This window comes from Chiloscyllium plagiosum, chromosome 20, assembly GCF_004010195.1.
Source record: "Chiloscyllium plagiosum isolate BGI_BamShark_2017 chromosome 20, ASM401019v2, whole genome shotgun sequence".
In the NCBI taxonomy this organism is placed as follows: Eukaryota; Metazoa; Chordata; class Chondrichthyes; order Orectolobiformes; family Hemiscylliidae; genus Chiloscyllium; species Chiloscyllium plagiosum.
The window spans coordinates 57,005,083-57,033,046 of NC_057729.1; the positions used below are offsets into that span (position 1 = coordinate 57,005,083).

The 27,964-nt window shown below is 38.6% G+C and overlaps 1 protein-coding gene across 2 annotated transcripts in view; it reads right to left on the reverse strand.

Annotated features, from left to right (window-relative positions):
* LOC122560312 (death-inducer obliterator 1-like) overlaps nt 1-27,964 on the reverse strand; it is a 143,094-nt gene that overhangs the window by 55,215 nt on the left and 59,915 nt on the right. For both annotated transcript variants that reach the window (XM_043710893.1, XM_043710894.1), the window contains 3 exons: nt 27,157-27,363; nt 21,941-22,163; nt 5,747-6,218 (listed from right to left, as the gene is read on the reverse strand). In XM_043710893.1, the coding sequence (XP_043566828.1) occupies nt 5,747-6,218; nt 21,941-22,163; nt 27,157-27,363 (902 nt within the window). The remainder of the gene's footprint in view (nt 1-5,746; nt 6,219-21,940; nt 22,164-27,156; nt 27,364-27,964) is intronic.

The following is a 27,964-nucleotide window of genomic DNA, read 5'->3' on the forward strand; positions in this document are numbered from 1 at the left end:
CCTGACCAGGTACTCACGGAGGGAACGGTATTGCGGAAAGCGGAAAGGGGTGGGGAGGGAAATATATCCTGGTGGTGGGGTCTATTTGGACGTGGCGGAAATGTCTTTGGATGATGTGGTTTATACGAAGGTTGGTAGGGTGGAAGGTGAGCACCAGGGGCGTTCTGTCCTTGTTACGGTTGGAGGGGTGGGGTTTGAGTGCAGAGGGGCGGGATGTGGACAAGATGCTTTGGAGGGCATCTTTAACCACGTGGGAAGGGAAATTGAGGTCTCTAAAGGCGGCCATCTGGTGTGTTCTGTGGTGGAACTGGTCCTCCTCGGAGCAGATATGGCGGAGGCGGAGGAATTGGAAATACGGGATGGCATTTTTGCAGGAGGTAGGGTTGGAAGAGGTGTAATCCAGGTAGCTGTGGGAGTCTGTGGTTTTGTAAAAAATGTCAGTGTCAAGTTGGTCGTCATTAATAGAGATGGAGAGGTCCAGGAAGGGGAGGGAGGTGTCAGAGATGGTCTAGGTGAATTTAAGGTCAGGGTGGAATGTGATGGTGAAGTTGAGGAATTGCAACCTCCTCGCGGGAGCACGAGGTGGCGCCAATGTAGCGGAGGAAGAGGTGGGGAGTGGTGCCAGTGTAACTACAGAAGATGGACTGTTCTACGTAGCTGACAAAGAGACAGACATAGCTGGGGTCTGGAGGAAATGAGAGGATTCGAAGAAGAAATTGTTAAGGGTGAGGACCAGTTCAGTCAAACGAATGAGTGTTTCGGTGGAAGGGTACTGTTGGGGATGTCAGGAGAGGAAGAAATAGAGGTCTTGGAGGTCCTGGTCATGGCGGATGGAAGTGTAGAGGGATTGGATATCTATGATGAAGATGAGGCGCTGGGGGCCGGGGAAACTGAAGTCTTGGAGGAGGTGGAGGGCGTGGGCGGTGTCTGTCACAGGCTTGCTGCAGTGCTCGCTGGAAGAAAGGCACCTCATTTTCTTCTTGGGGACACTATCACCTTCTGGACTCAATATCAAGTTCAACAATTTTAGAGCTTGAGCACCTTCCCACTTTCCCCACCCCCACATACCAGGCCTTGTTTTGACATTGTCTGCCAGAACACAAAGCCTATTGTTCGGCACTAATAGTCCCCATTAACAGCTATTCATTTTCCCAGATTGACTTATCCATTCTTTTGTTCAACTGTTGTTCTCTCTTTGGGTTCTATTGCCATCTATTGTTTACTCCTTAACGTCGCTTCCCTTCCTTGCCCCAAATTCTGCATATAAGACAACTTTTTCCAAGCTATCGTCAGTTCCGAAGAAGGGTCACTGGAGCCAAAATGTTTCCACAGATTTCTTTCCACAGATGCTGCCAGACCTGGGTTCCACCAGCAATGTCTGATTTTGTACCATAACCATGGGGCTATTTCCAACTTGATCATTCCAAGATACTCAAGCTTTGTATTGCTTATCCTTCCAAATGACTTTGCAAGGATAATGCACTTCAACATATGTAATTACTTTGTGATCTTTAATCACATACACATTTAATTAGTTTGCAGATGCCACAAAACTCAGAAATACAATAAATTGAGAATAATCATGGACTTTAGGAAGATATGGACTGGTGAAATGAAGAGAGGGTCAGCAGATGAAATTTGTCATAATAAAGGTATGTATGTTAATAGGAGGAATGAGCTGCAACATAAATACATGGTAAAGTTTTTAAAAGAACTGAAGAAATAGGAAGACTAGGAGTGTGCACATGAAAGTCTTTCAAGTTGATTGGCCAAGGATAGCTGTTAAAAAGAAATTCACAAGATCTTTGGTTTATAAAAACAGACAAGAGTACGAAAACAGAGAATGTATGCTAAACCATTTTATAACATTAGTTAGCTACATCTGGCATACACTGGACTTTATGCAGGTTGTCATAGTCTTGGAGAGGGTGCCAATGTCTTTGAGATTTACCAGGAAGGGACGAAAGGCTTCAGTTACACAGATGATGCGAACAGGTGATCTCTCCATAAAACAGAGAAGGTCAACAGGGAGAAAAAACAGAACATGGTAAAACTCTGCAGGTCTAACCCCACTTGTGGGGAGGAGTACAGTTAACATTTCAGATCTGAAAGTCACCAGACTCGAAGTTAACTCTGCTTTCTTCCCACAGATACAGCTAGATCTGCAGAATTTTGCCAGCTATTTCTGGTTTTGTTTCAGATGTTAAGGTTGTACAGGGCATTGGTAAGGCTTCTTTTGGAGTACTGTGTGCAATTCTGGTTGCCCCATTATAGGAAGGATACTATTACATTGGAGATGGTTCAGAAAAAAATTACCAGGTTGTTGCTGGGAATGAAGGGTTTGAGTTATAAAAATAGGCTGGGACTTTTTTTCCCCCCACTGGAGCATTGAAGGTTGAGGAGTGACATTATAGGGGTTTATAAAATAATGAGAAACCTAGAGAAGGGTTTCTTCCTCCCCTAAGATTGGGGGTGAATTCAAAACTAGGGGACATATTTTAAGGTGAGAGGAAAAAGATTTAAAAAGATGACAGGCAACTATTTTAGAGAGTGGTTTGTGTGTGGAATGAACTGCCAGAGAAAATGGTGAATACAGGGACAGTTACAACATTTAAAAGACATTAGGATAAGTTCATGAACAAAGGTTTGGAGGGATATTGTCCAAATGCAGGCAAGTGGGACTAGTTTAGTTTGGCAACATGGTTGGTGTGGACTAGTTGGACCAAAGGGTCTGTTTCCAAGCTGTATGACTCTTAGCACCTGCATCCGCAGTAATTTATTTTATTTAGTGCTTTGTTTTAAGTCAAAGGAAGATTGGATGGAGAGTTTGTCTTTGGGGGTAGAGGACCAGATAAAAGGGTGATTTTGCAAGAAAACGATTAAAAAAAGGAATCAGGAGTTACAATGCATTGGGAGAAAACAGTGAAGGAAATTTTTGAGGATGTGTTTAGATGAGGGTAAGGCAACTGATGCAGTTTATACGGATTTCAGCTTTGACAAGCGCCACATGGGAAACTGAAAAAATATAAGCAAATATGATTCAGAGTAACTGGTAAAACTGGCTCAGTAATAGCAGCCAGAGGGTGGTGGCAGAAGGCAGTTTGTGAAACTGTAGTCTGGCGTGCAATGTTTCCAACAGGAATCAGTGCTGGATCCCGAATTGTTTGAGAGATTCGAGAATGATGTGGATGAGAATGGGGGAGAGATGATAAGTCTGCAGACAACGCAATGATTGGCTGGGTGGTTAACATCGAGGAGAAAGATTTTTCTACAGAAGACATAAATGGATTGATCAGATTGGTCAGATCAGTGACAGACGGAACTTAACCCTGAAATGTGAGGTGATGCATTTTGGAAGGAGGAACAAGACAAGGGAGTACTTAATGAATAGCAAAACACTAGGAAGCTCAGAGGAACAGAAGGATCTTGGGTGTATTGGCCCACAGATCCCTGAAGGTTTCAGGGCAGATTAATAAGGTAGAAAAGATGGCAGACTGGATGCTTGCCTTTATCAGTTGTGGCATAAATTGTAAGAGCAGGGAGGTCATGTTGGAGCTGTACAGAACTTGGTGGTTAGACCACAGCTGCAGTACTATATGCAGCTCTGGTCACCACACTATAAAATGAATGCCATTGCACTGGAGAGAGTCCAACTGAGATTTAACAAGATGTTGTCTGTGACGGTACATTTCAGCTAGAGAGAGAGAGATGGGATATGCTTGTTGCTTTCTTTACAACAGAGATGGTTGAGGGGGACCAGACTGGTGCATATAAGAGGGGCATGGATAGGAGAAATAGAAAGCGGCTATTTCCTTTAACTGAATGATCAAGAGCAAGGGGCATAATTTTGACGCGAAAGGCAGGAGATTTAGGGACAATTTTTTTTAGATTAGATTCCCTACAGTGTGGAAACAGGCTCTATGGCCCAACCAGTCCACAACGACCCTCCGAAGAGTAACCCACCCAGACCCATTTCCCTCTGACTAATGCACCTAACACTATGGGGCAATTTGGCATGGCCAATTCACCTAACCTGCACATCTGTGGACTGCACCCGGAGGAAACCCACACAGACACAGGGAGAATGTGCAAACTCCACAGAGACAGTCACCAGAGGCTGGAATCGAACCTGGGACCCTGGTGCTGTGAGGTAGCAGTGCCAACCACTGAGCCACTGTGCCGCCCTGAGGAAAGTGTGATCTGGACTGCACTGCCGAGAAAGGCTGTTGCAGTGGGTCACCTCAACCTTCAAAAAGTACTCAGCCTAGTGAGTGAATGTGGGACTAGCGCAAGTAATACATTTTTGGCAGTACAAAACATGATGGGCCGACAAATCACGAAAGCCCTATAGTGTGGATGCAGGCCATTTGGCCCATTCAATCCATACCAACTCTCCAAAGAGCATCTCACCCAAATACCCCCTTCCTTAACAACACATCCTATCCCTGCATTTCCCATGGCTAACCTATCTAAGCCTGCACATTTCCTGACACTAGAGGCAATTTAGCATGGCTAATCCATTTAACGTGCACACCTTTGGACTGTGGGAGGTACCCAGAGGCAACCCATGCAAACTCGGGCAGAACTTGCAAACTCCATACAGTCACCTCAGGGTGGAATCGAACCCAAACTCCTGGTGCTGTGAGGCAACAGTACTAACCACTGAGCCAACATGCCACCCAAGGGCCTCTTCTATAATGTAAGATGATATTACTTAAAAGGATGCTAGAAGCAGATTTGGTAAGTTTTAAAATAAAATTGGATATGCATTTGAAATGAAAATATGTGCAAGGCTATGAAAAAAGAATAGGAGAATGAAAACACCCTCAAAGAGCCAACAGAAACATGATGGTCACAATAGTGTCCTTCTACATTGTATTATTTGAAGTGTTTGTTCTGTAACCTTGGGATGCTGAAATTCATTCAGAGATTGAAAGGTGTTAAAAATGAACTGACCAGAAAAACATGGGAAACAGGATATTGCAAGTAGTCAACTTATATGACAAGACTGACACACATAATGAAAGTCATTCTGGCAAAACTCTGACTGCATAAATCCACAACCACCTGAAGGCGCAGCGCTCCGAAAGCTAGTGTGCTTCCAATTAAACCTGTTGGACTATAACCTGGTGTTGAGAGATTTTTAACTTTGTACACCTCAGTCCGACACCAGCATCTCCAAATCATGCATAAATTGTATTAAGTTCAACTGTAAACATAGATGTGTATCTTAGGTCTAAATGGCAAACAAACATCAAAATTAGCACTTCCTTCATTTAGGTGCCTAAGTAACCAAAACTGCAGAGACATTAGCATGGTTTTTAATTTGACCACCCAACACTAAAGTACATGTTAGACAAAAATACTGCACAGATTGTAAATTCACAATTTCTTGCATAACCATTTCTTTTGCCAGAAACAAATAGTCAAAAACTCACATTGGTCAGTTACAGGTTTCTTGCCTTTTAAATTTCCCCATCACTTTTTGAACCTTTATATACAAGATGTAAAATTATTTTAGAGCAAGTGATGAACATGTTATTTGGCGCTATCGTTTTGTTGTGAAAAAGATGAACCTATCAAAATTGCATCTTCCAAATGTATCTTTTATATATTGAAAAGCAGAGCAATTTTTAGATGGCTTTGGCTTCATTAATATAATCACACGTCTACATTCAACACATTTCATCTGTTTTTTTCCTATCAGCACCTTTGCACAAAAAAGTTTATATCAACTGTGCCTCACCTTTTACAGAGGATCTCCTTAAGTGACCGACGGATGTTATGTCGAATCTGAGGGTTAGACAGTTGGCTGGTGTTTTTTGTAGCCGGAGCTGAAGGTTGAACTGGTAGTTTATCAGCTGATTTTCTAGCTGGAGGTTGCTCAGATGAATGCACAGTGTATTTGGCTGCAGAAGAAGAATGCTTGGATGGTATTCGGTATTCTGACCCAGTGCTGCTTTGTTTGGTTGAAGTCTGTTGTTTAGTTGAAATTGAATGTTTTGATGAGGTTTGATGTTTAGATGCAGTTTGTTGTTTAGATACAGTTTGTGGAGTAGATCGTTTAGGTACAACACGCTGTTCCACTGAACCAGTAGGTTGTTTTGTTGCTGTAGCTGATAGCTTTGAGGAAGCAGATTGCAAAGTTGTAGGAGGTTGTTCATTGAGAGATTCAGAATCAGTCTGCTTGGAGTCAGCTGCCTTGTCCTTTGGAGTCACTGAAAATAAACATTTCCAGTGAAAATAATGCAGTAGATGCTATTAAATTACTGACATCACTGTCTGGATGCAAAACTATAGGAAATGCTGTGATAAAAACATGCTTCAATTCCACTAGTGGACAAAAGATTCACGAACATATACATTATTGATTAGAATACTAAAGTCTGGGAATCAAAAGCTGCAGATGTACTGATTCGTTGGGAAAATGATTTATAAATTAGGAACTAAGGCATGCACTGTACAAATACAAATTTGATTTGTTCAGTCTAATCTTGTAACTAATTAGAATTTACATTCAAAAGTAGATTTCATCAAGTTACCACAGAACCTGAGTGGGTCCCATTGCATGTAACTCGCTGGCGTAAAGCCTAGCAGACCAAATCAAAGCATCTCAAAACTGGCTTTGAATTTTACCACCTATACCTATCACTGGAGGGGGGAAAAAAAAAGTTGTAATACATTTTCCAAGAGTGTAGAAAAGAAACACCGTCAGTTTCAGAAGTACTGCTAGTACTTTCTGCAATATAGTGCAACAGTGTGCTAATTTTTCCAACTGGAATATTCGCACATTGTAATTTCTAAAAGTTCGTAACACATTTCAACAGCACAAAAACAGATATACTTAGACGATCTAATCTATCTGTATCATTGTACAATAATGCTCAAAGCAACAAAAATCTCGAATCGTTGTAAATTTCAGTTCAGGAACAATTGACTAAAATTTGCAATTATTCACTAATTATCAAAATACCAGTCTTCAAAACTGCTCAAACTTAATACATGGAAGAATATAAGACTAATCACTTAAAACTAATAAGTCCTGCTGTACAAATTTTCAAATTACAATCTGATTTGTTTACCAGATTGTTCACCAAAATCCTCAATTCCTACATAAACAAAATTAAACAAAGCACTTGGTCGATAAACCTTTTACTTGTAAAGGAGGTGCTTAATTTGCTTTTTAATTAAGATCAGCTCAACTGCATTTAATTTTTACTTTAATTAAAAACTCAAGGCTTGGTGCAAATATTATTTCACCCAATGCTGTGTTCATCCATCCTTCATTGTCTCCACCACCCACTTCAAGCCATGTATTACGTACTGAACTAACTGTTCATTAATATTGTTTCCAATTTTAAATTCAGGGATTTGTTGCACTGTAAAGTGTAGTGACAACTCATGCTTTTTCTAACCAGTCAGGCTGAATCCCATCGTCGCATCTCTCGGAATAAAAAGGCTTAATTTTTAAAGACATCCACACACAAGCTGACATTTCAGTTCATCACCATGGATGTACTACATTGAGAGAGGCATTTTCTTTTAACGGAGGCCCTGACTACACTTTCAGTTGGATGTAAGAGACACTTATGACACTATCTAGACAAAATTGCAGGACCTGTGTAAAATTTGCTTTTGCTCCAGCCTGTTGAAATATATTGCCTATATTTCATAACTAATTCAGCAGCTGCAAAGCATTCAGTGACACCCAGAGGGTGTGAAAAACATATCAACACAAGCTTGAGCAATGACTGTGAAGTCATTACGTTTCTTAAATCAACTTGCACTGCTCAGTACTCAATGAACTAAGAATGTCAAACCTGAGTGTAGTTGTTGAGTACTGTAATGTCATTGTAAATTTCAGTTCAGGAACAATTGTAATGTCAATTGTAGCTGAAGCGAATCCCACAACTACAACAGCTAAGTACAGTACTTTTCCCATTACAGTTGATTCTAATATTTACAGTTTCGCCTCCTGAAAATAAACATGCAATAAAGTTTTAAACAATTCTGCAGAGCAAGAACACATCACCAGTATTCCCTCCTCTTATAGTCAACACAGCTGCCTGAAGATTTTAAATTAATATAAATAGATTTCAAAGGTCTTTAACTGTCCTCATAAGTGAATCTAATACAACTTCAGTGCGTGTCAAAAGATGACCTTTTGGGCAGGTTGAAATGAAATTCAACTACATTTTACTAGAAAATTGGTCAAACTGAGGACTGGAATTAATAATACTAACTGAACCTCCAGACTGATCAAAATTTCTCTATAATGGTTCAATCTATTGATAAACAAAACTTTATATAATAGAAATTACTCTAATAGATGGAACTTAATTATACATGCAGGGTTCTTGAGAATTGTTGTCAGGGTAGGGATTGAAATACCAATAATTGGCATAAGGAAATGAAGACAGACTTATTTAGTGCCATTTGCCTATGAATTATTGCTTTCGGTCAATAATGTTAGCTCCACATTTTGGGGTTTTCAAACTGTCATGCAACTATAATCCTCAACTGTAGTGTCCACAAGAGTCAGGAGTTTTTATAAGTCCCATATCAAGGCACAGATACAATGTAGGTAAATACAATAGGACATCAGAGTGAAAGCATTGTTTTGTAGCAGGATGGAACTTTTATTTAAAATGTTGTACCCATGTCCTGCCTGCCCATTCATGTGGATGCATGCAGACCATCAGCCGATCAAGAGCCGAAGACAGATTTCCTGATTGCCAACACCCACCTCTCAACAAAATGCAGATTACTTTATTTAGTATTGTTAGTGATCCTTAAAATACACATCTGCTACATGATCAAGTGTCCTGCATAATACATTTATTTTTTAATTTTTTTGCATTTGATTCTTGGACCTTTATTAAATAATCTAGAGTGGGCTAAGAATTACACCAATCAGCATGGTTCACATGTGCGCTGAAACCTACATTTTTTTTCAAATACTGTCATGTTCTTTGTAGGTAAAAAGCATATGTCCACACCATTGAATGTTCTCTAGCGTTGAAGCGATATGGAGATTTCCAGTCCCTGCTGCACCCCAGTCCCTAACCAATTAGGATCCATCTGACTGGGTTGAATTTAGTCAGTTAATTAAGGCAGTTAGCAGTTCCTACTGCATCTCCATGCGATCACAGCCTGACCAATCAGCACCTGCTTCCCAAGCTGTATAAAATGTTGCTTTTCTAATGTTGATTTTCTTGGGTTTCAGTTCTGATGAGTTGCAGATGAAAAAGCCACAATATAAGTCTCATTTTAGCAACCTTTTAGAATATCTCAAGCACCTAAATTATTTTTCTTTTCTCTTTGCATAAAGACTGATGCAGTAATGGAGATGCCACCATGTTTCAAATGGCAAGCCAAGATTGCCTGTTCCGACTGCTCAGGTAGATCTTAAGATTTCACTACCCATTTTGAAGAGGTGCAGAATTCACCCAATGCCCTGGATACACTGTTGTTCTTTCACCCATTATCAACAAAAAAACACGTAGCTAATGGTTTATCCCATTGCTGTTCTTGGGTTTTGCTGCTTCAGAATTGCACTTAACTAAACATCAACTCAAAAGTATACTGAACTTGAGTGAAATATCCAATGTAAATGAAATTATTGTGTAGAGTGAAAGAGCCAAAATTTCTACATTAAGGAAACACAAGTTCAGAATAAATGCTATTCTAATTTGGATGAAAGGTCATTGACCTGAAATGTTAACGGTCTCTCTCTCCAAGTGAAACTAGACCAGCTGTGTGTTTCCAACAATTTATATTTGTCAATTTGTTTGCAATGTTTTCCCTGAAGAGCAAACCCTGGCCTCCATCCAATCAGCTAATTTTGCATCAATCATTAAATGCTGCAATATAAACCACTCCCCCAATCTAAAAAGGAAATATACACTAAGATATGCAAGGGCTGAGTTAGCAGAAAAGATTGAGCACTGATAATCACTTAGATGTTTGCAGATATAAAATTCAGTATACCTTCTATATTATATGAATTTTGTTCTATTTCCAATTGAGTTGTGAATACAAGCCTGTTGTCTGCACGTTAACAAATGTAAGGTCTTTGGTCTCTATTTCATAATCTGATACTACTAAGCCTTGAAAGTAAAGTAGCATAATGGTGAATGTAGTTTCTCTTCTTTGCCCAATTTATGACCATCTTTCTTCTTGAACATGACTGTGACTTTTCTTGTGTTCCTGTCTTCATTTACAGACTTCAGTTCCTTTGATACAATTTTCTTCATTTGCTGGTCAAAGTAACAACGTTGTTCAGTTGAACATCAGCAGGTATCTTAAATATAGAGGTGTGAAGGAACATTCTTGGGAATGCCTTCCATGGGTGTGCCCAGCATAAGTTGGAACATGTAATACTCAACCAAGGATTAAAAATGCAAAGTTCCTTCCCTGAGTAATTCTTGCATCAAATTCAAAAACAACTTCAGAATGGCAACAGCGCTAGAAAGTTAGGAGAAACTAAATTAGTGTAAAGACATAGGAATATTTGTTTTGTATTTTTACATGTGCATGAAGTGAGATGGTATTTATTTACTTTGATATAAATGACATCCAAACACTAGCCAATAAAAAGTGACTTGCTGACATGACCAATTTCATGGATATTATTTTTCATAGCCCTCGGATGTAGAATTAACAAGTCAACTGAACTATGTGTCATGTGTAATAACTCTTAAAAGAAACTGTAAAAATATGGCATTGCATTTTGTTCGCTTGTATACAGTTGTGCTTCATAAACATTTTACTTTCATTACAAATCACTGGTGTGACAGATCAAGATAATACATGATGATATTCTGATTGGATGTAAATCAGTTGATTTATCTCAAAAATCTCCTTGAATCTAATTATTATTTGAACGCATTTCAATTTTTGTATGGAAGTGAAATCATGTTGCAGCTGTATAGGACATTGGCTAGGCCACTTTTGGAATATTGTGCACAATTCTGGTCTTCCTCCTATAGGAAGGATGTAGTTAAACTTGAAAGGGTTCAGTAAAGATGTGCAGGAATGTTGTCAGGATTGGAGGATTTAAGCTATAAGGAGAGGCTGAACAGGCTGGAGATATTTTCCCTACAGTCTCAGAGGCTGAGGGATGACCTTACAGAGGTTTATAAAATCATGAGGAACATGGATAGAGTAAATAGACAAGGCATTTTCCCTGGATTGGAGGAGTCCGGAACTACAGGACATAGGTTTTAGGGTGAGAGGGGAAAGATTTAAAAGGAACCCAAGGGGCAACTCTTTCACACAAAGGGTAGTGCATGTATGGAATGAGCTGCCGGAGGTGGTAGTAGAGGCTAATACAATTATAACATTTAAAAGGCACCTGGATGGTTATATGAATAGGATGGGTTGAGGGATAGGGGCCAAGTGCTGGCAAAGGGGACTGGATTAATTTGGGATATCTGGTCAGCATGGACAAGTTGAACTGAAGGGACTGTTTCTGCACTGTACATCTCTATGAGTTTAAGTCAGTAAAAGAAGTTCCATTTATGCAATGCCTTTCACGACTTCAGAATATCCCAAGCTGATCACTTTCAATGAAGTACATTTGCTGCTGTAGCCCCTTATTATGTTTCACTGAAATAGTGGCCAGATCATATTTTAATTATGATGATAGGAGATCAGGACAATTTCTCTCCTCCTCTTCAAAACACATTAGAGATCCAATGGAGAAGACTAAAGGGGCCTTTACTTTAATATCTCACCCAAAAGATGGATTCTGAAAGCATGACACTCAGTACTGCAATGAGATTTCAACCTAGATTATGTGCTTCTGTCTATGCTGTGGGGTTCAAAGATGAGAGTGCTACCTGCAGTCCCGAGCATACCAATTGTAAATAGCAAGGAAACAAAACAATAGATGATCAGAGTTATCACAAATAATTGAACCTGCAAGTAAATCATGTTAGGCTACCATTCATGACAAAAAAAATTAATTCAGACTTCCACCACTCAGGACATTTCAGGCAGACTATGACACTTCAAAAATTGAAGTGGTACAAGTTAGTAGAGTTTGCCATCCTATGACTTAGGTTTGAACTCAATCCTAACTGACAGACAAGAGTGAAGTTCTCTAATTTCAAAGTCTAAATGCTAGCAAACAATTTGGTTTATCCCAATCTAGCTCTCAGCACAAATCTAATGTTAACTTTCTAGTGGTTTACGTTTTCTAACACAATCAGACTATTTGTATGCTATTAAAAGATTTGATACCAAGGCATTACTTTTTAAAAAGTTTGAGATTGAAGAGACAAGGATTGAATGCTGAAGTGACAAACATCAAATATTCAGCAAGAAACCTGCTCAGTGACGCCCAGTGTAAGTTTCACCAGGGTCACTCAGCTCCTGATTTCAGTACAGCCTTGGTTCAAACATAGACAAGACAGCTGAATTCCAGAGGTGAGGTGAGAGTAACAGCCCTTGACGTCAAGGCCGCCTTTAAGTGAGTATGGCATCAGGGAGCCCTGGCAAAACTGGTATCAATGGGTATTGGGGGCAAACACTCCACTGGTTAGAGTCATACCTGGCACAAAGGAAGATGGAGGGTCAGTCATCTCAGCTCCAGGACATCTCAGGGTAGTAGCCTAAGCCCAACAATCTTCAGCTGCTTCATCAACGACATTCCTTCTGTCATAATGTCAGAAGTGGGGATATCCGCTGATGATTGCGAGTGTTCAGCACCATTTGCGATGACTCAGATACTGAAGCAGTCCGTGCTCAAATGTAACATGATCTGGACAATATCCAGGTCTGGGCCGACAAGTTGCAAGTAACATTTGCACCACACAAACGCTAGACAATGATTATCACCAATAAGAGACAGAATAGAGAGTGGGGTGCTGGAAAAGCATAGCAGGTCAGGCAATATCCGACCAGCAGGAGAATCGACAATGTGGGCAACAGCCCTTCATCAGGAATCCTTCGACTCTGATCTCCAGCATCTGCAGTCCTCACTGTTTCCTACCAATAAGAGACACTCTAACCACCTCCCCATGACATTCAACTGCATTATCATCACTGAATCCACCACTATCAATATCCTTGGGGTTACCATAGACCAAAAATTCAACTGGACTCACTACAAAAACAGTGGCTACAAGAGCAGGTCAGAGACTAGGGATACTGCGACAAGTAACTGACCTCCCTACACCCCAAAGTTTATCCACCATCTACAAAGATTAAGTCAGGAGTGGGATGGAATACTCCCCACTTGCCTGGATGGGTGCAGCACCAGCAACACTCAAGCAGCTTGACATCATCCAGGCCAAAGCTCCCATTGAATGGCACATCTACAAAAATTCAATCCCTCCACCACCAGTGCTCAGTAGGAGCAGTGTGTGCTATCTACAAGATGCATTGCAGAAATTCACCAAAAATCCCTACTCCCACCTAGAAGGACAAGGGCAGTAGGTCTTTGGGAACACCATCACCTGCAAGCCACTGAACACCCTGACGTGGAAATATACCACTGTTCTTTAACAACTGTTGGGTCAAAATCCTGGAATCCCCTCCTAACCAGCATTGTGGGTCAACCCACAGCAAGTGGACTGCAGTGATTCAAGAAGGCAGCTCACAGCAGCAAATAGGGAGAGGTTATCAATTCTGGCCAGCCAATGACGTTCAAGTCTCACAAATCAATTTAAAAAACTAATTTTTGCCAATAAATGCTAATAAGAGCAGCCCAGCCCAACAGAGGAACCACGAAGTTAGATTACACCCATTTTATTATGGACAGTGCTATTATGTTGAAAACAGAATCGCTCACTAAAGCAGCGCAAGATGTTTGGCAACATAGAAGGCAAATAATGCACCATCCTCTCAAAAGAGAGAGGTCTTTTTATCAGAAAATCTTCAATAATTTTATTAAACCTTAACCTATCGGTACACATTCAGGAGGCCTCCTGCATACCTTCTCATTTCCAAAGGTTTTCCAGAAACTACTTGTAAATTTGAAATTCATTTAATTCTCCAATACAGATACAAATACTATCAGCAAGATATCAAACTCCTTCCATTCGTGTGTATTTCAGTCTTAGAAATATTTAAGACAACATAAATACACTGTTGTGCAAACAGGCAGATCGATGGTTACTCTCCTGTTATAAGTAACCCACAACTCAAATGGAAGTGTTTTATCCCCCATCAAGTCTGCTTTAATTCCAATTTAAATCGCGTTTTCAGATGGTGTGTTGACTTGTTTTAATGAATACTCAGGAATGAATCCTTCTTAATAAAACAAAAGCTGTTATGAAAGATACCACTTACGATTCATGGAGATGCAATGAAATATTCTGCATGGTGGGCAAAATACGTTTGTTATGCTGTACTTGCAGTGCTCAAAAAAAAGTTAAATAAATTAATGTTTATTTTTAAGCAGTAGCTGATTGCAATATATTGCAGATATGCTATTAAAAAATCAAATAGATACTGCTGGGCAATCTTGAATAAATAGATTAGGTTTAAAGTTTTGTGACAGAACTTGATCTTCCAATATTAATACCCATGATTTCATGGTACAATCCCCAAGTGATTAACTCCAATTTCAAGTGTGCTGAGGAAGGTGTTGAGCCCATATGAAGAATACCGGCCAAAACCAGGAAGCAAATTATCTGTGTATGTCCTAATTCAGTACAGTGCACTCTCACAGTACTTTAAATGTAAAGCGCTCAGTCTCGAGTTGTAATTCCCCCAAGGTAAAAATCCCTCTTTTCAATCAAGCTTTTGGTTATCCCTCTCAATAAGATGATTTACCTGGTCAGTACTTAATGAATTTCAATATGCTACTCTTTCTGTTAAATATATTACAAAAATGAAACTTTCTGAATGTTGGACAAAGTTTTATGTTACGGTAATTCTAACTCAATGATCAACGTATTAGGGATGGGACATTTAACAAGGTTTAACAAAGTGCTCTTTCACTTCAACTCTTTCCATGCAGTTGTTCCACTTTTTAAAAATATTCTTAATTTTAGTAACAGGATGTGGACATTGGTGGTTCAGCCTGCAATTATTGCCCATCCGAAACAGTTAAGAATTATGTGTCGGCCAGGCAAGAAGGACAAATTTCCTTTCTTAAATGAATTAGAGGAGTTTTTAACAGAAATCAACAGTGCTTACATGGTTGCCATTTTTATTGCAATTCAAATTCTATTACAATTTTATTGGAATTCTCATCATCTGTCGTGGCCGGATTCAAACACATATCCCCAGAACATTAACCTGGAGTTTTAGATTACTAGTGCGGTGACATTATCACAACTCCACTGCCTCCCCCTTTAAAAGACATACCTTGATAGTTTGAGCAGTTTTCTGCAATGCGACAGTATACGTTTACATGAAGTTTAATTGGCTTTTATAAATAGACTCCCATAAGTTCAAATTTTGATCTCTACAGTTTCCAAATTGATCACTGTAATTTGCTAATAACAAAGAGAACTTCACCAATAGCATGTGGGTCACAAGACTTCAGGGGCAAATAGTTTTAATAGAATTGGTTGAAAGGTGACAGAAACAATTCAATTTTCAGAACTGTGAATTTAGAACAAAATCATGCACAGGTTGTTATACCTGAGTAACTTGTAAGGCCACTTCAGAGGGCAATTAAAAAGCAATCATTTTGGTGTGCAACTGGAACCAAGAATAGGATGGCTATTTTAATTTCTTAAATCGATTCTATGTGCCTGTTATGCCTTTATGGTAATTCCACACCTTATACTTGCATTTATTGACTCAAATTTTTAGAATTTTGTAAACCAGAGTGAAGTCCTTCATCAGCCATGGAAAGATAGGAATGTTCTCAGAATTATTACTCCAGGCCTCAAGATTACAAATTCAGTAACATAAATCAATACACTATCAAACTCTCACTACCAGCAGTGAAATTTGAGAAGACAAGAAATGGAAATATAAACACAAAGGAATGATGCAGAAGAGCAAGCAGGTGCTTAGACACATCTGTGTTCAGGTAGATAAAGCATTAAAATGTTAACAGCCTTTTGGTTTGTTTACAGTTCCACAACATATTATCGAGGGCATATGATAAATTTGTTCTAAATCAATAGTTAGACAAAAACGAAGAATATTGAGGTCATCATTTGGTTGCTCAATTTTAGAAAATACATTGAAGTCAGAGTTCATTCTATATTGGTTCACCAGAATTATACAAGGGTTGAGAAGTTATAGACAGACTTGAAATAAGAGAGAAAAAAAATACAGTGATACCGCTACAGGTGGTTTAATCTAGTTTCCTTCAGATTATGGCTTTGGAAAGGTTTACTGTGGAAAGACTAGTTTCACCAAGAAAAATTAGTGATGAGAGGACATCCACTGCCACCAAGAAAGTGAAATCAGATATGGTGAGGAAAATTGGTGGAAGGTAGAATGTTTCACCAGAATGGTTGAGGCAGATACAATTGGAATAGAAGATAAATATCTGAATCAACAACTTGCATTTACATTGGATTGTTAGCATTGTAAAGCATCCCAAGGCACTTGGGATCGGTATCAAACAATTTGACTGTGAATCACTTCAGGAGATAACAGGGCAAACAACAAAAGCCTTCAAAAATGTAGACATCGAGCAGCAAGTTAAAGGAAGAGAGAGACAAATGTGAAGGGGTTGTGGAAGCAATCTAGTTTACAGTCATAAGTGCAGTTACCAATAATTGAATGATTAAAATTGAAGCCAGAATTGGAGAAGCACAATATGAAAAGGTAACAACAAGACTGGAAGGTGCAAATAAAACTATCTTCACTTGGATTTAGCCAAGAGGAGACCTAAACACATTGGGCTGAACGATCTAAGCCATAAACATATTCAGTTCTAACTTATGTCTGTCAAATTACTTTCTGGATTGATTACAGAACTGTACAATTGGTTATTATTTCCTAGAAATATTTACCGAGGATTAACAGAAAGCATTTTAAAATTCTAAATTTTTATACGTTTTTCCTCAGCACATGTACAAGTTTCAGAGAGGAACAGTGAGAAATTAATTATGTGGAAATGGTTAAAAAGAACAGTCTTCATGTTTGAATTCTGTAAAAAATACTTCAATTTGATTATGTTTATCCACTCGCTTAAAAACAAAATTTTAATCTCAAATAAATAGGTTCAAAAACTTTAGGTCTATCTGGTTCATTACATTTTATTCAGTCCTAAATACACATACCAAAAAAGGTTCAAATGGAATGAAAGCAGGGTAAAAAGTAGTTATAACTTTTAATAGCTGACTATGTCACCATATGAAACCAAATCCAAAATTTTGACTGCATGTAGCTAGTAGGAAATACAAATGTATTTGAAAATAATTTTTGGCCAAGTGATCCAAATAACGTAGAAGTGGAGTTGAGAAATCCTGCATCATTGTTTTGTTCTTCCTCTGGGAGAATGCAACTGCTTTGAATTCCAGTAGGGCACAGAAAACTTGCAATCTAGTTAATTTACAAAAATCAAAATGCTATGGAGTTACACAATTAAATAACGTTACAGATGTTGATACCAGTGATATACTGCAAAGGAAATTTGCTAATCCAATCTCTAAAATTCTCCTAGTCTCCAGAAAATTTGAAACTGTTTTTCTCTACAACACTTCATTTGAAAATTAACTTCCTTTACTATTGTTCAACTGAGTATAATATGCAATTTATAATGCTAATATAATCATTGATTTTTTGACACTCTGATATGGATTCCTGAGCCTTTCAATTCATAATTTATGACACCATTCTTTTGCTTAACTACTGCTAGCAGCTATTCCACCTCCAGTCCCACTTTTCACTCACACTCTCCTCAGTTTAACAGCAATTTTAACAGATCAAATTATGATATTCATAGAGTTAAATACATAAATTCTGCTAACTTTAAGTATGTGAGTAATTCTCAGTTTTATTCCCAACCGCGACAGACTGCTTACCCCAAGTGCTCCTGTTGTTGTCTTCCGATCTCTGGACCACCTAGGACATTCACTGCTCTTCAAGAGATGCCCAACGTTGCTCTTCAATTGGCTGTCATGCTGTGTAGAACTTATCCCACTGTCCTGCAGCTAATCCCACAAACCTCAAAGACATAGCCTTCACTAATGTGTAAAGCTCACTAGAAACATACAGGTTCGAGACATTTTTGTAGAGGTTAGGGTGGCATAATGGTTAGCATTGCCGCCTCATAGCACCTGGGATCGATTCCAGCTTCAGTTGATGATCTATGGGGAGTTTGCACATTCTCCCTGGGTTTCCTTTGGGCGCTCTAGTTTCCTCCCACGGTCTAAAGGTGTGCTAGCTAAGTCACAGTCATAGGGCATGGAAATAGGCTCTTCTGTCCAACTAGCCCACATCCACCATGTTCCCAAACTAAACAGTCCCACTTGCATGCATTTGGCCCATATCCCTCCAAACCTTTCGTATACATGTGTTTATCCAAATGTCTTTTAAATGTTGTAACTGTGCCTACATCCACCACTTCTTCCGGCATTCCACACATTAACCGTATTGTATAAACAAATTGCCCCTCATGACCATCATAAAACTTTCTCCTCACACCTTAAAAATATGCCCCCTAGTTTTGAACTTCCCACCCTTGGGAAAAGACCCTAATATGCTCAACCACATGTGCATAACAATTTCAAGGGATTGTGTTTTTAAATAAGTTGGCTGCGTGATAAGAAAAAAAAGAGGGAATTCTGTTAGGAACCATCCTTGGGCTCTGAATTGTCAAATGGCAATTAGGAATCACATGAAAAGATTCCCAGGTGCATGTTACACTTTAGAGTGCTCTCACCAATCATTTTGAGGTTTTTAGTGAGTGTATTAAATAAAATTACTTAGTTGCTAACATGAGTACTGTAATATCATCTATTTTTCTGATAAAGTTAAAATCAATATACAAGTGTTCAGCTTCCTGTGACAGACATCCAAAGTTTCCACGACACTGCAGTGGATGCATAAATGTAATGACATTTCCACCACCTCTTGTAGACAGGTTTACTGGTAGGTGTCTTTTCCCTAGGATTGAGGATTTCGAGACAAGCAGACACATTTTTAAAGTGAGGGGGAAGAGATTTAAAAAAGACAATGAATTTCTTGAGGAAGTGGTGGATATGGGCACAATTACAACATTTAAAAGATATTTGGATAAGTTCATGAAGAGAAAAGGTTTGGGGGGATATGGGCCAGGAGCAGGCAGGTGGACCTAGTTTACTTTGGGATTACGTTCAGCATGGACTGATTGGACATAACGGTCTATTTCTGTGTTGTATGACTATGACTCTTAATTAGTTAATTGAACTGAACATGGATACCATATATACCTTACCTGTGTCTGACGACTCAAGGTCAAAACGCATTACGCAATAAAATTGTTATAACGAAATTCAGCCTTAGGCTTCTGAAGACAGGCTGTGCTCATTCTTCTGCAGCTTTGTGAAGATCAGTACGAACTGTTGACAAGAGCAGGATTGCTGCTTCTTTTTTTAAAAGATGAACAACATCCATTTGTGTGCAGCACAGCGTATGACTACTGCAGTTTTTTCCAATAACAGATAGCTAACCATTACAACAGAAGAATGAAATAAAAAATTTCTTTAACCCTTTCTGATGTTGCATTATATCATCCTATTGATTTTCAGGCGCCAAACCCAAACTATTATGTTACTAATACTAAATAACATTTAAATATACATACAAAAACTAAACATGCACACGTGCAATTGAAATAATACATCTGTGCACACTTTATCCTATTATAAATTTCTACACTTAGTTATAACCCACGGCCTCATCATGCTGTATGTTACACAAACTGGACCCCTCATACCAACCATAGAGAGAAGACCATCTTTGGTGGGTCAGGGGAGTTTGCAGTTAGAATTGCTGCGTGTATGTTTACATATCTTGTTTGTCCCAATTACCATGAAAATTTGTTCCATCAATCCCACAAAGGCCAGACCAATAAATTTCTTTAGGGCATGGTGCAGCGGTGCCTTGGCAACCAGAAATCCTCTTCAGTAGCCAGAGCTGTCTCTAGTAGCCAGATCAACTTCAGTTGTCAGTGGACTTATAATGCTCTTTAGGTGAATATTTATCCTCCCTACATTAAATGTTTAACAACATTTTCGTTTCTATATTTAAAAAATTAATAAATCATTTCACTACCACCTAAAAATTAATTTCCACGATGTAATTTGCATTGACCATGCACCAACCTTCATACTAACCTGCTGGTTGGCAATTTCATCTTATGATAAATCTGAAGCCAGTTGTTAACTATGTCTATTCCCTTGCATCATTCTGAAAAAACTGTGCAAATGACTTGCTTGGGCGATGAGAAGTTGTGCTCAGCTCAGCTTCTGTTCATTCTCTGCATTCAACAATTATTATTGCTATTCGATGAACATATGACTATTAAAGAAAAACTACTGAAAGTACTGCTGCAATCACTTTGTCAAGTTTTTAAAACTTAAAATGTATTTCAATACACTAGAACTCTTAGTGCAAAACTGTCTGGCCTGGTCCAAAGGTTCCTGAAGGCTAAGTATCAGACTGCATTTTGTGTTTATCTAATATGTTGGTTAACCAAAACACCAAAGAAACAGAATAAAATTCTCCACGAAATTTACATATTTGAAACACTACTCTGATTTCTAAGATTTCTCAGAAGATACTAATTATAGATACATTACTCCTTTAAAATGAGGTTAAAAAAATAAATCAGATGGGATTAAACAATGTTGTCTTCATATAACTCCTGCCATCTGCTAGGAATGGCACTTTGATAGGGATCAGTTGGCTGATTTCCTACTTCCTGTTGTACTGTATCAGTGGTTGCGAGGAGAATTGAATATAAAAGTAGAGTTTATTCTTCAATTACACATGGTAATGGTGAGACCAAATCAGGCAGACTGTGAATAGTACTAGTCTCCTTTTTAAAGGAAGAATGTAATTCATCAGAGACAGCTCAGAGAAGATTTATGAAACTAACTTGGAATTGTCAGGTTGTCTTCTGAAGGAAGACTGGACAAGCTAGGCTTATATCTGGAGCTTACAAGAGTCAAGAGATTTTTGAAATGTACAAGATCTTACAGGGAACCTTACAAGGAGTATAATGAAAGGATGCTTCTTCATGTGGTTCCCAATGTGTGAATCTAGAACTACAGGGTATTGTTTTTAAAAAAATAGGGTCACACATTAAGACAGCTGAAGAGACGGTTTTCCTCAGAGGGCTACGATTCTTTGGCACACTTCCATCAAAATGCAGTGGACACAGAGTCTTTGAATACCTTTAAGGCAAATGGGTAACAGGCAACTGAGGGGATGTGGGAAGTTGGAGTAGTCAGATCAGTAATGATCTTTCCAAATGGCAGAGTAAGCTCAAACAGCCTACTCCTAACCCATCATTTTCATGTCTTTTAATGAGGTATTAGCACATTTTGCAGTTTCAGTTGGTGAAGAGGAGCAATGCTCAAGTTATGGAAAGAACAGATCAATATAAAATGAAGGCACAAGCCCATAATAAGAAATAAGGAATGCATTCAGATCACCCAAATTTGTCAATTCTTCAAAGCTATAGAAACAACTAAGTCATGTTAGATTGAAATAATAACAGAAAATGCTGGAAATGTTAAACAGATCAGGTACTGTGTGTGGTGGCAGAAACAGAATTAATGTTTCAGGTCAATAACTTTACATCATAATCGATCAGTTGTAACAAAAGGGCACATATTTGAAATGTTAACTTTGTTTCTTTCCACAGATGATGCTTCATTCACCAAATATTTCCAACATTTTCTATCATTTTAGATTTCCTGCATCCATATTACTTTGCTTGTGTTCTAATTGGACAGTTTGTTTTTGTTGGGGGAAATGAAATAATGGAAAATAAACCAAATGTTGAAAATTACTGGATGATACATACACGATCTGTAAAAAACTGAAGTGGACATCAGAGTCTTTTCAGGTTTTACAGCGTTGTAATTATGATCAATCGTCCAAGTCCCTGCAATATTGCTTGACACAGTTTCTTTTTGTGGCGGCACGGGGCTCTTATGGACCAATACCACCAACTTTTTATTCGGAAATTCTTTCGTATTTAATTCTTCAGCTTTGATTGGACCCAATGTTAGAGGTTTCGAACTTGCCTGTAACAAAATATTTTAAGACAGAAAATAAGTCACAGCACAAATTCTTGTCACGCTATTATTCATTTTATGACTCTTCTTGCCCTCTTAATTAAATATCAATCATTAAATCTTTTTCTTTCTCATTGTTTCCAAGTACTTTAATGTCATGATAATTTTTAACAGGAGTACACAGTCCAAACTCTGGAAATATCCGAGAAGTGCAACATCAAGATTGCAAATTTAGTGTTTAGTATCACTCTCTCACCTGTATGTCCAACAACTAGTCTACACCATGGGACAAAAAAGAAACTTCATTTCAGTTTTAAAGACCTATTCAGTGTTCAGGCAGAAAACTCAAGCCTCTGGTGTTGATCTATGTTTTTCTCATTTTACAACCAATAAGTCTATAAAAGACACATCGACCATAAGATGCTGGAGCAGAAGTAGACCAGTCAGCCTGTTAAGTATGCTCTATTGTTCAACAAGATCATAGCTAATCTGAGAACTCTCAACTCTATTTTCATGTCTTTTTCCTACAACCCTTGATTCCCTTATTGATTAAAACCCTACCCCAGCTTTGAATATACTTAATGACTCAGAACTCAACAGCTGGAGGTAAAGAATTCCATTTCACTACCCTCAGAAAAATCTTCCTCACCTGTCTTAAATAGGTGGCACCTTACTCTGAGGTTATGCCCTCTGGTCCTGACTCTCCCATAAGGGAAAACAATCTCTCTGCATCTATCCTGTCAAGCCCTCAAAGAACTTTACATGTTTCAATAAAATCTCACCCCATTCCCTAAATTCCAATGTTAACAAGCCCAGCTTACTTGACATATCCTCATAAGAAAATATCTGCATTCCCAGCATTAACCAAGTGAACCTTCAACCTTGTTGAAAATTATTTTCAAATTTGCTTTGCTTAAAGGTCCTTTCTCTATCCTCAATTGTTTATTTTTGCATTATGCATGGAGTTAGCTTGTGGTACTATGAACAGCACAGAGATACAGTGGCTTAAGACGACAGCTGACGACCATCCCTTCAAGGGCAACAAATGTTGGTTCAGCCACCAATGTCCAAACTCCATGTGTGAATTAATAAAGAAACTCTTCCACTGGTCTCCTCAACCTCTATTGATGAGATTGTTTTGTCCTTTGTACAGTTCTGCATCATTTCACAGAAAGTCTTATATCATCCAACAGCCAAGGAAACATGTTGAAAGTCAACTGACCCTTCAGCTCTGATCATCTCAATTTTAAACATTTTCTTGAACAAACCAAATCTGAAATGTCCATCATACAGGTTACATTTGAAATGGCATCAGCTACATCCTCGCTGTTGATCGACTGTATACATACTTCTAGGATTTCTAGTTTAACTTGTAACTTTGTTCTTTGTCAACACCCAAAAATGTTTGACTATGGATGGACTAGGCTTTCTCAGCACAGTGCGTTTTTATTACAAAACCACTATTTGCATTATATGAAGGTGAACTTTCAGACTATGGGACTAGTGAATGAACCAACTGATTTTAGTAGCAGACGCCAGCAATTTTCCATCCATTGCATAATTAAGATAGAACGCAGCAAGAAACAGCTTGCTTGTATGGAAATAAATTTTAGCTGGAGTTGTTGACTACAGACTTTGGTGGTAATTGTTCATTCTTTCCTCTTTATACCATAAAGCCTTCAATATTTAAGGGATATTCTCCACAGGAGCACATGGAAGTAAATTTATCATGTCCAATATTTTCAGATTTACTGAAATTCCTAAGATCAGGTACTAACAGGAATTTGGTATTTGTTTTCCTCAGTGGCATAATTGTAAGAATTGCCATAAGAAAATTGAAAATGTATGAAAGGTAAGATTATGCAAAGTGTATTCCCTTATACAGCACGAAAAACAAATCAAAGAGGGGGAAAAAGCTAAGTTAAATTAGAATATTAGAACTTAAAAAAACTTAATTTATTGGCAAGTTACTTTCATACACTTGCATAGCTGCATTATTTGAACTTTGAATATATTTTCCACATTATTTGAACTCTTACTATCCAAATTCTAAAACAAAACTGATATAAAACTGAAGTTTGTTTTAGTATATATTATGCACTTAGTCATTTTTAAATTCTTAATGGCTACCCCACTTAAAACCGCAAGTGCTTTTGTAATATTTATGACATGGTAAATATAGCTTATTTAGTTGAATGCTGACTTCCTAGGTCACAGCACTATAGAAATGCTGAAAAACAAATCTTCTGTTGGAGATTTTCATCTTGTACTGATCAGGGAAATTCACAAAAACAAAAATCTTAGTTTTCCCTTAAATTTAAACAATTTGAGAGGAGCACGCTGTTTGGAAAGTGGACTCCGATTAGTAAAGTCATTGCCAAGGAGAATACATCAGTTGATGGCAGGCTTGTTTATACCATGCATGTATCCCTTATTGGTCCTTCATTGCACTGAGAAATAGGCAGTGAATGACTATCACCCGTACAGGCGCAGTGTACACACACTTTTTCTCATTGCAACAAACAAGACCCTTTGTATATCTTCTAATAAAAGCTAGTCTGCAAGCTCAACTGACAATCCTAAACTTGGTGTCATTGCTGATGAGTTGTATTCACTATTTGCCACTCAGCATGACTGGGCAACCTTACTCAAAAGGAAGCTAAACAAAAAAAAACACCATTTCCTAGAATTGTTTAACAGCAACTAGCTGCTGAATAATATAAATGATCGGGTTCATCCTCACAGCTCACTGCATCCACATATGGATGGAAGGCTCAAGGCACACAATAGTAATGTTCTTTTACAAGGAGAGGACTACAGATGCTGGAGATTAGAGTTGAGTGTGTGTTGCTGGAAAAGCACAGCAGGTCAGGCAGCGTCAGAGGAGCAGGAAAATCGACGTTTTGGGTCAAAGCCCTTCATCAGGAAAAAGGTTGGGAAACTTGAGGGTGGAGAAGATGCTCTTTTACGCCCTAGTGCAGCTATGAACCAATCTGCAAAACAAGAAATGACCAAATGGTTGGGTGAATTGCTACAATCAGTTTGGAGCACGTTTTCCTCGTACAGTGAAGGATTCACACAAAACTTGTGTATTGATAGCAATGGAGTGTTCATGTGCTCATTTGAAATCACTAGCTTATTCATCAATGTACCATTCAAGTTGGCCATAGATGTCTGCAGTGCAGCACACATCATGGTATACGTAGACTCACCACCAACGTTCCCTTTGAACGATGTGGCTGTACAGCTTAGGGAAGGTCCCGTGCATGCCAATTGTGTTGCTTATCACCATTGAGAGAATCCGTATTCATTGAATTTATAAATTCAGTAGGGAGTATTTGTGCTCAGTTTGGACATCATGTACGCCCAAATAGATACATGTTGCCAGCAGATCCCCAGTAAGGCCAAGCTCTCACAAACACCTTTGCAGGAATCCATGAGAACTCAATGAAGTGTCAAATAATCTCATATACTCTGCATATTCCTGCAATGTAGATGATACACTTGCTATGTTTGAATCCACAGCTGCACGTTCCAGTCAAAAATGACTCAGCTAGATGTTCAAGGTGAGAATCAGACAGGATGTTCTTTAACACTGTTGACCGCAGGACTACCTTATCTGATCAGTCTACACATTACAAGTGTTCCAGACCATGCTTTGTAAATTAAAATTGTCAACAACCTTAAACTGGGCCCAAGCCATTTGCTCACTATGGGAGGATAATGCTGAAAGTAGTGCTGAGCCAACCTATGGGATAAAGGCTATCCTGATCAGAACATTTACAGGTATCACCATGTAACAGGTACACTTATGAAGGGTCCTCAGGCTGTAATTTTGATACTGAAAAGTGCTCAAGTTTTTACCAGGGTACAACAATTTGTCACTAACTAGATGCTGCTCGCAAGCTAAGAAGATGGTCTGCCGATCACACTAATGTGTAATGCATGACATGAATTTCAATGCTGGTACAATGCCATGTATCTATCTGGTAGATATCATACAGTAAATTCCTTCAGCTGTTTGAAACAAGGTACTAACGATATCCAGGCAGCGAACCTGGCAAACCTTGCAAGTGTCCAACTCGAGATGCGATTCTACAATTGGACATGTTGAATGATCCTGAGTAAGAGTAATTAGTTTGACAATCAATTTAAGATTTTCAGATGGTTTTTCAGCACAGCATGCTAGAAAATATATTAATGCACTGGGCCCTGTTCTTTGCCGGCAGAAAGAACATATACATACACTGCACCTATTTTAACACAACTGATGACATCCACTTGCTGGTTTAATGCTCAGGACAATGCTTGACCAGCAACCTGCCTGCTTTAAAATTTAAACAAGCCTGATAGTTAGCTGACAGTCATCCTTAACTGGCATATTCTCCATGGGAATGGCTTAACCAGAGACCACTTGCCAACAAGTCAGCATTCTCTTTTCATAATGTATAATGTTGTTTTCTCCTTAAATTGGTATTCTTCAATTGGTCAAAAGGTTTTCATCTTGAACCCATCAGGACAGTTTAATTTATTTCATCAAGACTGTTGACAAAATGTAATTTTGTCTTAAAAAAGCAAAATTTGATGTTAATATATCCAACTGGTTTATTTATGAACATAGGATTTTCTCCAAGAAAGAAAATGTATTAATTCATACAAGTGTTCAGAGGATGCAGAAGCACCAATATTACTTTAGCAAGCATTACTACCATCCTTTTGCAATGGCTTCCTATTCCAGACTTGTCGATTACAAGATGAAGTACACACAATCACAAGAACCTTGAAGCACAAAATTCAAATAGGCATACACAAGGGGTTACGCTTGGCTGTGAAATCCATGCTGCAACACAAATGAGCTGCATAGTATGATAACTATTACCTCAAAAACTAGCTTTGTGCAATATAATTGAAACTGAATCAAATTTCTCACCAAAACATCCTTAGAGCCAATAATTTATGTTTTAGTCTTATATTTCACTAATAGTTTTAAGTTTCACTTTACCTCTGCAAGGGACTTGGATGAAGTCACCTTCTCAGTCTTTGATTTTCCTTTTGTCTTTTGTTTCTGATCCTTTGCTTGGTTGAGTGATTTCATAGTGGCTGCAGCGTGTTTCAGTATGCAGTCACTGCTGCAGTACACAGAGTCAGTAGAGGCCAGGTTGGAACAGCCAGGCCCAATACATTTTGGCACTGCAGGAATTTCCACTGCCTAACAAAAACAACCCACATATCAATCATGTGTTTGTATATTACAACATATTCCAAACAACAAGCAGACACAATGACATAGTGCTAAAAAGACTGTAACCTTAGGAAACATTAGAAAAATAACTGACACCTGTGGGGAGTTGGGCGTATGGGGGAAAGTGGAAGGAGAAATACAGAGAAAGAGGACAGAGCAGGTGGAGAAAAAGATAGGAGGAGTTTAGGGTATAGACAGGTGGTTGGAGGATAAATTGTGTCTGAGATCAGTGGGTGTTCTTTGGCAAATTTTATGACAACAGACAGGAAAATGGCAGCTTTACAGGAGGCACAGGACAAGGGGAGTTAGTAATGAGGATAGGAATATGGAGAGCAGTCAGGGGGCTTGAACAAGTAGGAAGGGCGTGGCAACAGTAGGTTGGGAATAGTTAGGATAAGAAAAGAATGGGCCTACAGGGGCAGCGCCTGTTCTGTCCACATCTGACCCATCTCAGTGTTGGCTGGTCAAGTTCTTACAGGGCTTTGATTTCACTTAGAACATTTTAATAATCCCCGATGCCACATGATTTATTTTTAGACAGCACAGAAGGAAGGACCAGCTGAGTGTT